Source organism: Serinus canaria, chromosome 25 (assembly GCF_022539315.1).
Source record: "Serinus canaria isolate serCan28SL12 chromosome 25, serCan2020, whole genome shotgun sequence".
In the NCBI taxonomy this organism is placed as follows: Eukaryota; Metazoa; Chordata; class Aves; order Passeriformes; family Fringillidae; genus Serinus; species Serinus canaria.
Window position 1 is genome coordinate 5,437,556 of NC_066338.1, and position 15,714 is coordinate 5,453,269.

Below are 15,714 nucleotides of genomic sequence, written 5' to 3' on the forward strand. Positions count from 1 at the left end.
CCTTTTGAGAAATGGCACAAACAATGTCATTTCTTTGTGGTCTATATTAAAAAAATGAAACAACAAAAATAAAAGAATATCCACACTGAAGCCAGAAAGAAGTATTAAAGATTACTTTTATTACAAGTGATTTGCAGACACTGGCCAGCAGTTTAATGTTTCTGAAACCATCCAGTCACCAGTGTCCACACTGCAGCCTTGAGCTCCTGGTTCCTCAAGCTGTAGATGAGGGGGTTCAGGGCTGGAGGCACAACCAAGTACAGAACTGACAGAGCCAGATCCAGGGATGGGGAGGAGATGGAGGGGGGCTTCAGGTAGGCAAGCATAACAGTGCTGAGGAACAGGGAGACCACAGCCAGATGAGGAAGGCAGGTGGAAAAGGCTTTGTGCCGTCTCTGCTCTGAGGGGATCCTCAGCACAGCCCTGAAGATCTGCACATAGGAGAAAACAATGAACACAAAACAACCTAATGCTAAACAGGCACTAAGTACAATGAGCCCCAGTTCCCTGAGGTTTGAGTGTGAGCAGGAGAGCTTGAGGATCTGTGGGATTTCACAGAAGAACTGGCCCAGGACATTGCCATGGCACAGAGGCAGGGAAAATGTATTGGCTGTGAGCAGCAGTGAATAGAGGAAGACACTGGCCCAGGCAGCTGCTGCCATGTGGGCACAAGCTCTGCTGCCCAGGAGAGTCCCGTAGTGCAGGGGTTTGCAGATGGACACGTAGCGGTCGTAGCACATGATGGTCAGGAGGGAAAACTCTGCTGAGATGAAGAACATGAAGAAAAAGAGCTGAGCAGCACATCCTGTGTAGGAGATGGTCCTGGTGTCCCAGAGGGAATTGTGCATGGCTTTGGGGACAGTGGTGCAGATGCAGCCCAGGTCAGTGAGGGCCAGGTTGAGCAGGAAGAAGAACATGGGCGTGTGCAGGTGGTGGCCACAGGCTACGGCGCTGATGATGAGGCTGTTGCCCAGGAGGGCAGCCAGGGAGATGGCCAGCAAGAGGCAGAAGTGCAGGAGCTGCAGCTGCCGCCTGTCTGCCAATGCCAGCAGGAGGAAGTGGCTGATGGAGCTGCTATTGGACATTTGTGCTGTCTCGGCATGGGGATCTGTAAAAAAAGTTAATCATGGAATAGTTGGGTTTGGAGAAGATTTTAAATATCCCAGCACAGCCTGGGGGCACTCTCCCCCCACTGCCTGCCCAGGGCTCTGCTGCCTGGAGCTGTCCCTGCCAGCAGCTGCTTCCCAGTGCCCAGGGCTGTGCCCTGCCAGAGCTGCCAGAGCCCAGCCCAGCCCTGGGGGCTCAGCTCTGCTCTGCAGACCCCTCCCAGCTCTAGCACTGCACAGGGGCAGCTCTGGCTCTGCAGGCTCTGATGGCAATTTCAGAGCAACCCTTAGGAGCCTGGAAAAGTGACACTGATGCTGCCTCTGAGGGCCTTGACTTCTGTCAGTTCCTGTTTTTTTCATACCGAAGAGAATATTTTTTTGTTTTTCTCAGCCTGAACTGAAAGATGAATATCTATGTGCAATTTCCCATCCAGGCAAGCCAGAGCAGTAGAATAAAAAGCAGGATTTTCTCTTTTAAGCAGCCCCTCCCTTGCTGTGCTTCGAGTACAATCTACTTGGAAATGTTTTGCTGTTAAATGTCATGCTGGGAGCAATCCTGACCAATGCAGCCTCCTCACCACACAAGGAGAACACTTCCAAGCCACACCAGCTGTCTCCTCCTACCCAGATCTTGTCCCCCAGTGCTGGGAGCAGCTGCCAAGGCTGGCTGAGAGCTGTCCCTGGCAGGCAGCAGAGTCCCTGCCCCAGCACAGCGCCCTGGGCTGCAGGACCCTGCTCTGCAGGACAGCCCTGGGCACCCCTGGCTGCTCTGCACAAGAGACAATCAGAGAATGTACTCACAGGGTCTGCAGGCATTGGGATGTTGCAGCTTTAGGAGATGGCTCCAGGAGCTGCAGCTGCATTGTCCTGCAGCCAGAGGTTCCTGTGCCAAGGGCTGGCAGTGATTGTGCCCCAGGCACTTCTCAGCACCTTCCCAGCCCTGACTGATTGAAGCTCTCTGTGCCTCTGTGCTGTGCCCGGGGTGGCTGCAGGCAGTGCCCCAGCCCTGCTGGGCTGGCAGAAGAGCTGCTCATCAAGAGAAATGTGCTTTATAAGCTTTCCTTGGTTACCAGAAGCTGCCTCTGTGCCAGGAGCCCAGCCCAGCTCAGCTGCACAGACACGGTACAGGGACTTTAATGAGCCTCTGGGGCTTTGTGCTCAGGCCCTGAACATCAGTCCCTGAGAGGGAGCTGAAGAAACCTCTCCAGAACTCCAAGTCAGAATCCAACTCCAAAGTTTCTTTCACTTTTAATGGGTCCCACTGAGGGACACCACTGAGAAAGTGTCCCCAGGCCCCAGGCAGAGCAGAGAACTGGAGGCAATGATGACAGGTAGGGACAAAGAGAAGCCAAGTCTTGGTGCCCTGGGCCACAGCAGGGTCTGTGCCACCAAGGGCTGGGAGGAGACACCTTGTCCTGAGGCACTGGGGCCTCCTGGCACAGCCCCAGCCAGGCTGGGCACTGCCAGCCCCTTGTCCTGCCCTCAGCATCCCCCCCTAGCCCACATCCCAGTGGCCTCAAGGATCTGCTGGAAGGAGTCCCTGGGGAGCCTGGCTCAGCAATGGCCTTGGGGGCTCTTCAATGCTCACAGATTTTTTTCAAAGTACTTTGGGTTTGGCTTTTGCCTTGGAGTCTCTGAGAGGTTTGTGCAATCATAGCCTCCAATTATCTGCTGTAATTAGTCCCTGGAGAGGCTTTGTCAGTAACAACACTCAGTGGGGCTCATTAATGCTTCAAGGTACTTCAGTTATTTTAAGGTACTTGGTGTTTCCCTTTGGATACAGACTCTGGGAGAGCTTTGTGCAATCATGACCCCAATTATCTGCTTTAATGAGTCCCTTGAGAGCTTTGTACTGGCACTCAGTGGGGCTCATTAATGCTTTGAGGTACTCAAGGTTTTTAAGGTACTTTGGAATTTCCTTTCTACACTGAGTCTCTGAGAAGTTTTTGTGCCAACCTGACCTCCAGTTCTCTCCACCAAGGAGTCCATGAGGAGCCTGTGTTTGGGATGGACCTCACTGAGACCCATTGACACTTAGAGACACTTTGGGTGCTTCCTCTGACTTTGACTCCTGGAAAGATTTCTGCAATCTCCTCTCACGCCCTGGAGTTCCAGGGCTCAGCTCCAAATGCTCCACGGGGCTCATTAGGATCAAGCAAGTCCTGACAAACCATGGCTCTGCCTTGATTTCCCTCTGCTCTTGTGCAGTTCTTAAGAAAGTTTTCCTTTAACCATTATGGAGAAATATTTCAAATGGCTTCTGAGAAATATGTATTCCTATCTTAAAGGGTGTCTTTTATTACTGTTCTCTTTAGAGCAGATGTGATTGCAGCACTCTGTGTTTGATATTGATCCAGGGACTCTCCTAAGTAGGTCTGGCCAGGTCAGAGAAGTTTTATTTTCAGAGCTGACCCAGTGTGGACAACGTTGCCCCACATTCTCCAACCACATGTGAGAAACAATTTTTACTTTCAACAATTGAAATGGTTTATTAATAACTTATCAAAACACAACAGGAGACTGAATAAAGAAAAGAACACAGCACCGAGAGCAAAGGATTCAGTCAACACGTGCTCATCTACAAAATGGATGTTCTGTAAGGTCTTATCAATCGACTCCTTCTTCACTGTCCAGTGGTGAAGATCACTTTCTTACACCTTGATTGGAGGTCAGGTGCTGCCATAGTAACAAGCCAACCCTCCCAAATGCCCCAACTACTGAGGCCACCCTGTAGTAACAATGCATGGGTAAGGGGAAGGATAACTATATATCTACAAAACTTCTCTTAACATGTATTTAATATTCACTCCTTAATTGTGAGAGTCATCCATAGAATTATTCATCTATAACAAACCCCTCGTTTCTTTTTCTCTAAGTCATTTTGCTCAACAAATTAAGTCAAAACTTTTTCTCTTTGTTGAATGCATCATACCAGCATCTGTTGATGTGGGCAAGGACAGTGGGAACAGGAGAAAAAAAATCTCAGGTTTTCCTTAGACACTTATTTGGAATGGACAAAAGGGCATCACAGAAGTCCAGTATGGCTTTGACTCCCACCTACCGTGCCTGTGTGGCTGCTACCCATAGTCAGTGTATCTTAGGGGTGAGTACAGAGGCCAAATCGGTCCTGCTCTCCAGTCCCTGATGAATTAAAAGACAACTGAGGAATGTCAGAGGTCTGGTCTGGCCTTTTGTCCCTACCTTACCATGCCTACAGGGTTGCTACCCACAGCAGGGCTATGGAGCCTCCTTGGTAGCAAACAAAGGGGCCAACCTGGTCTTGGCCTTCTCCCTTTGCCTTATTTTCTTAAAGAAGCTGTCCCATTACCTTTTACAGTCCCTTGTGTACTTACCCTCAACAGATGCTGGTAATTCTCACCCATTAAAACAGGAAGACAATTCTCAAGCTGGTTGGTGGAAGCTTGACTCTACTTTTTGGGGGTCTTGGTGTTTTTTTCTAGGTTGTCTCTCAGTCTCTGCTTGAAAGTCAATCTCGTTTCACCCAGCCTGGATGCTATAGTCCATTCTTTGGGTTCTTCTACTGGGCCTTTGGCTCTGTTGCCATGAGTCCATCCCCACTCTGCAGTTCGCACGGCCGATTCGGTGGTGAGCAGTACCTGAAAGGGACCTTCCCACTGAGGAGTTAGAGGCTGATCTCTCCATGACTTGATCATCACCCAATCCCCAGGATAATGATATGGATTCTGCAATCTAGGGTGGCAGTTTGAGGAACTGCCCCTTTATGTCTTAGCCCTTCTAAGGTTTGTGCTATAGACATAACCGATTTCTTGGCATTGGCTTCCCCTTCCTCATAGGTGGCAACCCTCTGGGGTGAGGTCAGGGAGGGCAACCCAAACATCATTTCATAGGGTGACACCCCCAGATCTGACCGGGGTTGGCTTCTAATTCTTAAAAAGGCTAAAGGGAGACATTTCATCCATGACATTCAGGTTTCAATTATTAGCTTAACTAGAGCTCTTTTCAGAGTTTGATTCATTATCTCAATGTGACCAGAACTCTGTGAATGCCATGGAGTGTGTAATTCCCATTTTATTCCCAGGGCCTGAACAACTTTCTGCAATATCTTCAATGTGAAATGAGTTCCCCGGTCTGAATCAATCTTGTTTGCCATCCCATATCGGAGAATGATTGATTCTAGAAGTGTTTTACTCACAACATTGGCATTGGCTTTAACAGTGGGTACCACCTCTACCCAATGAATCACGTGATCTACTATCACTGGCAAAAACTTCCACCGTTGTACCTCAGGAAGCTTGGAAAAGTTGTCTTGGATGTTTTGAAAGGGCCGTAAGGCTAGTTCTTGCCCTCCTATGGCTGTTTTCCTCATGAATTTCTTATTTACTTGTTGGCATGTCACACACTGTTCAGTTACTTGCTTAGCTAATCCAAAAGTTCCTATGCAACCCCAATCCCTTAGAAATTGATCATTTAGCGCTTGTGTACCCCAATGTGCTGTTCCATGTATGCTTTCTAGCATTTCCCTGACAAAGGGTTTATTCAACATTTGCCTCCCATCTGCTAATCTCCATCTCCCTTTGTTATCTTTCCTGGATCCTATTTTAAGAAGTTCTTCCTCTTCTGTCCCACTGAATATGGGGACTTTTTGCATTTCTCTCACGGGGGTTAATACTATTGTTTGTTTTTCTGTCTCTGATTCAGTTGCTTTTTTAACCTCTAAATCCACTAAACTGTTCTGTCACACCTCCTTAGCTGCCCTCTTTTTATGTCTTTTAACATACACCTCTGCTACTTCCTCTGGTAATTTTAAGGTTTCTAACTCTTCTAATAGAAATTTTTCGTGAATCAGTCCCTTTCCCTTTGAATTTATAGCCCCCTCTTTTCCCAAATTTTTCCAGAGGTATGCACTACTCCAAAAGCCAACTTCCAGTCTGTATCTATTGTTCCCCTTTTCTGTGCTAATATTTCCAAAGCTCTTTTTAGGGCATACAACTCAAACACCTGGGCTGACCAGTTGGAAGGGAACTTTCTCTTTTCTGTGGCTACCAACCCTTCATGCACTACAACATACCCCGATACCCTGTGCCCCTTTATTACCCATGAAGATCCATTGATGTACAATCGTTTCCCACCTTGGAGTGGTTGATCTGTTGGTCCTCTCTTACTTTAGTTTGACAGTTTATAACCTCTAGGCAATTATGTATTAGTGCCTCACCTGGTTCTCCATACAAAAACTGGGCAAGGTTGAGTTGGTTACTCACGATTAGCTCTAAACCATTCTCTATTAGGATGGCTCCATACTTTAGCACTTGGGAATCAGTGAGCCATTTCTCAGCCTTTTGCCTTAGGATATTTCTGAGTGAGGAGTGTATAGTTTCAGTTTTCCCCCAAAGATTACGTTTTTGCTCTCATCTATGAGTACAGCAGTTGCTGCCACAGCCTGAATGCAGGTTGGCCATCCCCAGCTGACAGGGTGTAGGAATTTTGATAAATAGACCACGGTTTCCAGGATCCTTCCCAGTCCTCGGCTAACACTCCACGTGTTACCCCTTTTTCTATATCCACAGATAGAAGGGTTTGTCTAAGGCTGGAAGACTCTGTGCTGGTGCACTGACTAATTTTTGCTTTACAGCCTCAAACTTTTGTTCATCATCTTTTTTCCCACCTAATCTCTTATTCTACTAGCTTTTCATACAAGAACTTGATGGCCTGCATGTATCCTTCAATCCATAGCCTACAATATCCCAAGAAGCCTAAAAACCTGCTGGCTTCCCTCTTAGGTTTTGGCAGCTGGAGTGAGACTATCCCCCTAATTCTCTCAGGGTTCAGCCACCAGATCCTTTGACAAATCACATATCCTAGGTAATTTACCTCCCATTCTACAAATTGGAGTTTCCCTTTTGATACCCGACATCCTTGGTCCCCCAGAAAATTTAACAACGCTATGGTGGATTCCCAAACTTTGTTGTCTTGAGAGAAGCAAATAATTTACATATTGGATGAGCTTTATCTCAGCTTTAATGGAGAAGAGTTGCAGGCTCTTAGGGTTTGACCAAACAGGTCTGGGAATTTGGAAAACCCTTGGGGTAACCTAGTCCACCAAAGCTCTTGCTTTCTCCCGGAATCAGGGTGTTCCCATTCAAGGGTAAATATATCCCTGCTTTTCTCTGCCGATGGGCACACCCAAAAAGCATCTTTTAGGTCTATCACACTGAACCAGGGGTATGATGGGGGGATGTTACTCAGTAGTGTATAGGGGTAGGCATTACTGGGTACCGATTCACTGTTCTTTTGGTTACTTCTCTTAAATCTTGAACAAGCCTGTAAGTCCCATCTGACTTCTTTACTGGTAATATGGGTGCAATATGGGGGACATACATGGTTCTAAGGTTGCACCCTGGATTGTCAAGCAAATAATATTCCATTTACCATCTGTATGGCAGCTGTCTTCTGTTAAGTGGGCAGTTTTCTTTATCTGTTCCACAACCAGGGAGACATCTGCTGATAACAGGCTGTTGAATGTCACTGCCTGACTGATAAGAACTATTGCATCCCTTTGTGAGATGCTCCACCTGATAGTGGGGCCCTGGAAAATGTTAAGATGGACTCTGAAATGTTAAGCTTTGCGTTGCACCTGCGTAAGTAGTATGATAAATGATATAATTGTTAGATGTGATGATTGTTTAGTATTTAAATATAATTATTGTATAATCATAAGAAGAGTCATGAGAAACTATGTGTTCCTAATCTAAGGAGGTTATGCTTGGCTGAAATCTATGTATACAATAGAACAATAGAAGTTTAATAATTACCATGAAAGTTATATAATGGTAGAATATAAAAACATGTTTATCCCAAACCCATTTCGGAGTCAGATTTGGGTTTGTACCCCTGACACCAAGAGTTCTTCAATAAAAGCACCTGCATATAATCATTTTCGTGATTATGTGTTCCTGAACGCTAACACACCCAGAGGGGAGAGCCAGCATTCCACCCTGATATAATGTGGAGATTCTGGAACACTAGCACGGCTTTCTCCACTGTATTTCCCAGAGGAACAGCTGCTCTCTTGCCCTGGATCATCAGAGGAAGATGACACCTTTCTCTACAGGACCCTGCTCCAACAGAACCACACCTGGCACTCCAGGAGGGCTGCAGCCACATTTCCAATTGGACTGCTACCAACACCCTGACCAACAGGCTGTCAGGTTGTGTTCTGACTCTGTCAGTGTTGTTTTAGTTTACTGCATTGTTTATTTTATCTTTTAATTTCCTTTGCGATTAAAGAACTGTTATTTCCCTGCTCACATATTTTTTGCCTGACAGCCCCTTAATTTAAAATTTATAACAATTTGGAGGGGTGGGGAGGATTTGCATTCTCCGTCTCAGGGGAGGCTCCTGCCTTCCTTAGCAGGCACCTGGCTTTCCAAACCAAGACAGATTTTGGCGCCCAGTGTGAGGCTCGAGGGCACAGAAACAAAAAAGGGAATAACAGTTCTTGAATAATCTAATTTTTTGTGTCTGGCTATAGAAACCTCGTTAAGCGACACCATGTGGTCCAGCTTACCCTGGTTTGGGTGGCACGTGATCGTGGCTGTATTTCTCCCCTTTGCAGGCCCTTATCTAAACATGGGTCCTATAACCAAGGCTACTGTGGCTGTTATCTGGTTTGTCTTCTGGGTGAATAAGGTGAGGAATTCATGGATTTTTAACTTCCTCTGGAAGGCAGGTACATGGATTCCCAGCTATCACAAACTAACTTTAAGTTTTTGGGGTTACTTTAATAATGGTACCTGTGTAAGGAAATTACTCTGGGGGAAATCTTCTCCCAACCTTTAACCATCTCTTTGGGTCTGCCCCACCAGGTTTTGAAGGGTTCAGATCCACTCTAAATGCTAATGGTATCATACAGTGGCTGGTGTTGCTGATAGGCCTTTTCCATTTAGCATTTAGAGAGAAGGGAAGATTAACCTGGATAACCACCCTGACACCCACCCCAGAACCTGACACAGCACCCGAGCCTAGGGATGCTGCTGCCCCAGAGCCTGACCCTACCCCACAGCCCACCCCAGATGTGAACTACCCAGATTGGGTGGGGGGTCTGGTGAAGGAGATGCGCGAGATGGGCCAGATGCTGAAGGAATACACTTCCCCAGCGGGTGAGAAGCTCCCCCCTGCCTTTAAGAGGGAGAGTCTAATAGTGCAGCAGCAGAACCCACAGATGTTACAACTGTCCTGGTTCCGGCTGAACTGCAGAGGCAGTCACAGCCAGCAGCAGTAGCTCCTGTGGAAACAAGGAGATCTAAGATGAAACCAGAGCATGTAGATTGGGGAGGGCCCTCACTACCCAGAGGAGAGCCAGAGGTTGCAATCATCACCGAGTTTCTGACATATGAATGTCTCTGTAATCTGCACAAAGACATTGTACAACGGGGACATGAGGCTTATACAGTCTGGGACCTTATGGGTACAGGCATCCAGCTGGATGGTGGTGAGGCAAGGAATTTGGGACCCTTGTCCCAGGACTCAGGAATAAACCAGATTTTTGTAAGAGAGGCAGGGTCCCTTTCCCTCTGGGAGTGGCTTTTAATGAGAGCCAAAGAGAAGTTTTTCCACTGGGAGAAAATGCAGGACCATCACCATAGAATGCGCTGGAGGACTCTTGAGGAAGGGATCCAACAGCTGAGAGAAGTGGCAGTATTGGAGGTACTCTTTGGGAGGGATGGACAGCATGATAATGACCCCGACCAAGTCAGGTGCACAGGGCAAATGCTGTGGAGTCTGGCAAATCTGGGGCCATCTCAATACACCACCTTCATTGCAACAATTAATGCCAATACCAACCGAGAGACAGTGGGCTCTGTTGCCAACAAGCTTAGAAATTATGAAAGTATGATTAGTGGCCTGATGGAGGCTCATGTCTCTGCTGTAGTCCAAGAACTCAGAGAAGGGATGAGGAAGATGAGGGAGGAAGTGAGGAGGAACAGTTCCCTCATTGCACCAGTGCGAGTCACAGGCCCCAAAGTCAGAGCCCAACGTTCCCCAGCTAGAGAGAGAGGGTACACCCCACGGGCTGACCTGTGGTTCTTTCTGTGTGACCATGTGGCAGACATGGGAAGGTGGGATGAAAAATCCACTTCTGTCCTGACAATGCAAGTGTGCCAACTCAAGGAGGGAAACACTAACCGAGGGAACTCCAGTACAGGGAAGGTAGCCTCAACCTCCCATGACCGAGCTGCTGAGCATGATCTGTCAGATCCCCTTGAAGGAACCTCTACCATGTATGCCCAGGAAAGGAATAAGAACCAAGGTTAGAGGGGCCCTGCCTTATCTAGCCAGGGAGAAGCATGGGAAAACCAGATCTTCTGGATGGTGTGGATTCAATGGCCTGGCAAATCAGAGTCACAAAAATAAGCCTTAGTTGATACTGGTGTGCAGTGTACCCTGATACCATCAGGACATGTGGGGTGGAACCTGTTTCCATAGCCGGGGTTATGGGGGGATCACAGCAATTGACCCTGTTGGAAGCCAAGATGAGCCTGATTGGGAAAGAGTGGCAGAAACATCCTACTGTGACTGGGCCAGAGGCCCCGTGTGTTCTGGGCATAGACTTCCTCTAGAACATCTATTACAAAGAGCCAAAGGGACTCAGGTGGGCTTTTGGCATAGCTGCTGTAGAGGCTGAAAACATTAAGCCATTGAAAACCTTGCACGGACTATCAGAAAACCTGTCTGCAGCAGAACTCCTGAAGGTGTGTCATTGTCTGACTCTGGCACAATGCCAGTGCCCCATGAAAATATATTCTCCCTGGTGTCTACTGTTAGATGTGACCAGGAATAGAGCAAAGCAGGCTCCAACTTAGGAAGAAAAGGAAGAAAATAAACCTTCTTTAACCTACAACTACATGTAAAAAGAAACACACAGAACTCAGAATGAAAATCTTCCAAAAACATTGCTCCTCCTCCCGACCAAACTTCCAACACATCACAACAAGACAAAACCTTGGGTTCTCAATTCAGTTACCACCCCTCAGATCACCAACTCTCAGTCCAGCACCACCCTTCAGATAATCAATTCTCAGCTCATCAAGAAGAAAGGAGTCCCTCTTGCACCATAGGCTTCCCAGAAAACACAGTTGAAACCTCTTGTGTTTCCATGACACACCTGGCACCACCTGGAGAACATTTGCCATCATGACATCTTCCTTCCATGCCCAGTGCTCTCACCACTGTGCATGGACCAGGGCTGCTTCTCAGGTTTTCCTTTTAAGGGTGCTTTGCCCAGTTCCAAAAAAAGCAGAGTCTCTCACTTTCAGGACACCTGTCTCCCCCCAAATTTCACCCCCTGGGGCCGAGGGGTCTCAAGAACAGAGATCTTCTCCTTCACTGAAGATCGAGGGCACCACCACCCTCCTCACCCTTCATCTCTGTTCATGCCATTTCTTCACATAAAAACACTGAACTCTCTTGGCTCCAAGCCATTGCCTCCCCCTAAACGCAGTCTCTGTGTCACAGGAAAAATGGTTCTGTCCATGGCTATACAAGAAAAGTCCAGCCAAAGGCCACTCCATCATCTCCTCCCACCTAAGATTCTTCTCAGCTTCTCTCAGACATCTTTCACTTGCACAAACCTGCATCTCACTTGCCCATTTCCTGCTATTCCATCTCTATCCATCTCCTCATTCAGCTCCAGGAGGAGCAGCATTTGTAAAGTGTCCATCATCCAAGAAAAGGGTTAAAATCCCAGACTCTGCCTGTCCAGAATTCCCACATTGGCCCTTCTGGGAACCTTCTTGCTGCCACCCCCCCACCCGCTTCTCAGCCAGGCCAGTGCTATCAAATTTCAAGGTGGCACAAGCACAGGCACAGGCTCTCTCTCTCCCAGAGGGGGCTGCCCAATGCCTCTCAGTGCTCCTCCACCCTTCCATCTTGCAGGGGCCTTCACCTCCCTTCTCTGTCCAAGGCCCTGGCCTACCTTACCTGGCTGCATGTTTTCCCCTCCCCTGCCCAGCCCGCAGCTGGGCAGGGCAGGTCTGACCTCTTTCACCCACTGGAACCAAAAGAGATCTTCCCCTGGGAGTTATCTGCTTTTAACCCCCCTGTGTCCTCAGAGTCATATCCATGTCTTCAGTGGCCACGCCAGGTGCCAATATTCAAATGTGAACACCTATTATTTTGATCACAGCATCCTAAAAACTCACTTCCTCTCAAACCAAAACAATGATATACAAGCCAATCTTTATTATCTGGGTCATTTGAGTACTTTTAAGGAATGGCAAATTTTTCCCACCGGGAATGGGTATTTCCTGGAAGTGTACTGGCAGAAGGAGAAGAAATACTGATCTTCCCATCCACTTGTGTCACCAATATTCAGTCTATTATTTCATCTCGCTTTTCCATCAGGTGTTTCCAGCTCTCCTGTTTAAATGGCCATGTCAAAGGGAATCTCTTCATTTAGAGCAGATGAATCTATGTACTTCCTGCTGCTCCCAGATTTGCTTCTCTAGGTCCTCTCTGGTCATTCAAGTGCCTCTCAACGGGCTGGTTTTAATCTTTGAGCTGCAAGAAGTTACCCAATATTTCTCAAGTTCAAATAAATATATAATTATCATGATCTTAATTCTGTTTATATCTATCACTGAATTGTGTTTTCTTATGTCTTTGTCTAGAACTGTTCCTTTCAGGAAATCTCTTGGAGATGGGAACATGTCAGATGCTGCTGGGACATCCCAGAGAGCTGAGGGAAGAGCTGTGATGGTTATTAAACTGTTCAAATGTTCAACTTGTGTTTGTTGGCAAGAAACCTTTCTGTGCCTCTGAGTGTCACCAGTCCCTGAGCCCAAAGGACACAAACCTGATGAGTTGTGGTTCCCACTGCAGGGGCTGCACTTGGACCTTGGCTCTGCACAGGAGAGCTCTTCATCCCCTTTCTCTCTTTTCCTCCCTCTGGGCATGGAGGGAGCTCCTGACTTCAGCGTGTGACTGGTGTGTGCAAAGAGCAAATCTGGGCAGAATTGGGGCAGGGAGGGTTTGGGGGGACCTTGGGATCTGTGCTGGGCACAGAAGGTGTTTTCCATTGCTCTGAGAGTGTCTGCTCTGGAAAGTGGATTTATTATCCAGCAGAGGAATGACTTTTGCATTTGATGGAGCTGTGCCTTCCCTTGGCTTTGTTGGCTGACAAGAAATGAACATCCCTCTGTGTCTCGGGCAGCTCCTTCTCCAAGGAAAGCAGGGGGGAGTTGGAGCCAAGGAGCTGAAAGCTGCAGGTGCAGCCTGGGCTGGAGGGAGCTCAGATTTGCACAAGGCTGCTCTGAGTGCCAGGGCTTGGATGGGGGAAATGGTGGGGTGGGGGCAGAGACAGAGTCTGATTGATTGTCAGCCATGAAGGGTCTTGGTTTTCATATCCATTCAAACTGCATGAGGAGGTACTTGGATTCCATGGCAATTGTTGATTGCACGTATCAATTTATTAGGAAAAAAAAAAAAAAACCAAACAGGATCGAAAAAAATGTTTCCTCACTGTCTTTTTAAATAAAACATTTAGTTTGAATACACTTCTGAAATCTGTCTAATTAACCACAAAAGATTTGAAAATTAAAATCAAATTATTCCCAGAGGCTTGGCTTGTTAAGATATTCTGAATGTTAATGAGCCCTGGGAGACTGAATTCCTGCACTGAAGAGCTGAAGGCTGAACAAGGCTCTGGAGCAGTGAAATTCAGCAGCAGCCCCCAAGGTGCTGAGGATGTCAGCAGCCCCCACTGAGGCCATCCCTGCCCAGAGCCCCTGGGGGAATGGGCAGCCAAGGAGAGCGTCCCTGGGGCTGGGGCAGCACAACTCAGAGGCAGCAGGGGCTCCAGCTGGGAAATGGAGTGTGGAATGGGGCTGGGAAAGCCCTGCCTGGGCTGGGCCAAGCAGGACAGACAAGCCTTGACCCCCATCCACAAAAAAACTCTCTCAAGGAGACATTTAAAAGGAATTACAATTGTTTGTGTCCTCTGATTTGGACGTATTGGAGAAATATCAATAAGAGATTCTTAGGACCTCAAAAGAACAAAATGGCCTTTACTGGGAACTTTAGAAAAGGAGAAAAACTTTGGCAGAACGTTAATTATGACATTGTAGTGGTTTTGGTTTGTTGAGTCAAGATTTTTCTAATCTTGAGATTTCCTAATTAATGTATTGATGAGTGTGGTGGGTTTTAGTGACAATTAATTATTTAGTTTGTTATGAGAATAGATTAGGAGAAAGGTAAGGTATGCCTAAAATTTTAAAAGGGTATAGTGAAAATTTTAATAAATGAAAATGAAAGAAAAAAAGTAGTAAGAATTCAAAGAAATTCTTTAGAACGCTTTTCTTTGCATATTGTTTTTAACAGGTAAAGAAAGAAAACTAAAAATTTCTAGTTAGTTTACTATTTCTAGAATAGCCTTTTTTTTAGTTTACTTAGGGAGAGAAGTTTTTCTTTTTAAAGTTATGGAGTTTTTTACAGGAAAAAAAATTCTTGTAGTTCCTAATTTTGTCATGGATAACAGTTGTCTGGGGAACTTTGTGATTGTGAAGTTGGTTTTATTGCTACAAGCTTTTTTACAGGTTGTTGATGGGCCATTTTGACTTATGGGGTATTGTTTTTAAAGATGAGTTGTTTAAAGGTAAAAGTTTTTATTACTTACTTTAAAAATATTTTTATCTCTGGGAATAGAGGTCTTCTTTTGGGGGTACTGGATTACTTCCTTTTTTTCCTGTTAAAACTTTTTATGAAATTAGAGTTATTTTAATACTTATTTTTATTTTTTATAGTTTTTTCTGTTATGAAGAAAAAGAGATTTTTCTTTAAAGTAACACCTGACCTGCTGGTAACTTGTAGTGGAAGTTGTGGTTAGGATTGGTTTTATGGTTGGTTTTGGTGGGGTTTTTTGTGTTTAATATTAGTTGTAGGGTTACTTTTGTGGGTTGCAAGTTGTATATGTTTTTAGTTTTAATTGTGTTGGGGGGAGGGGACATGATGGTAAGATTTTAATAGCTGTGGCTGGCTTTGTTCTGGTTGGGGTTTTGTAGCCTCTTTTATTTTCCTTTTTGGGAGTTGTTGGGGTTTGGTTTGGTCAGAAAGGGGGCGGGGGGGGGGCAGACTGGGGATGGCGGTAGGGGCTCAGCCCACGGCAGGGCTGCTGGGTTTGGTTTGGTTTGGTTTGGTTTGGTTTGGTTTGGTTTGGTTTGGTTTGGTTTGGTTTGGTTTGGTTTGGTTTGGTTTGGTTTGGTTTGGTTTGGTTTGGTTTGGTTTGGTTTGGTTTGGTTGAGATGGGGGCTGGGGCCAGGGCCTGCTGCTTCTTTGTTGTCTGGAAAAGAAAGAGGAGGTTCCTGGGTTAATTTGTCCTAAAAATATGTGTTTAACAGAGGCATGTCCAGTATCTTAGTGGTTTAACAGATTGTCAGTTACACAAAAAGTTTTGGATTATATTTTAAAATTCTTTTCATGTCAAACTACGACAGACATTCAATCAACAAAAAACACTTCTCAAAGCATTGACTTGGCCCATTCAACTTCACAAACTCGAAGTCTGTTCAATGTAATGTTAATCAAAATTTGCAGGAGCACAGAAACAGATGAAGAAGAAGACACAGAAAGAGAG

General features: G+C 46.2%; 2 protein-coding genes and 1 pseudogene across 2 annotated transcripts in view; 1 reads left to right on the top strand and 2 right to left on the bottom strand.

Moving 5' to 3' along the window:
- Nucleotides 1–15,714, top strand: part of LOC115485198 (uncharacterized) — a 2,106,330-nt gene that overhangs the window by 1,075,406 nt on the left and 1,015,210 nt on the right.
- The window catches only part of LOC103825013 (zinc finger protein 208-like), a 742,626-nt pseudogene that overhangs the window by 44,340 nt on the left and 682,572 nt on the right, over nt 1–15,714 (bottom strand).
- LOC127060523 (olfactory receptor 14J1-like) lies at nt 153–1,100 on the bottom strand. The gene has a single exon (XM_050984205.1). It carries the CDS (start codon nt 1,083–1,085, stop codon nt 153–155), a length of 933 nt encoding a protein of 310 aa, XP_050840162.1. The 5' UTR covers nt 1,086–1,100.

Bases quoted from the DNA above. Each gene is read 5' to 3' on its own strand.
- LOC127060523 (XM_050984205.1), bottom strand. From the start codon at position 1,085: ATGTCCAATAGCAGCTCCATCAGCCACTTCCTCCTGCTGGCATTGGCA.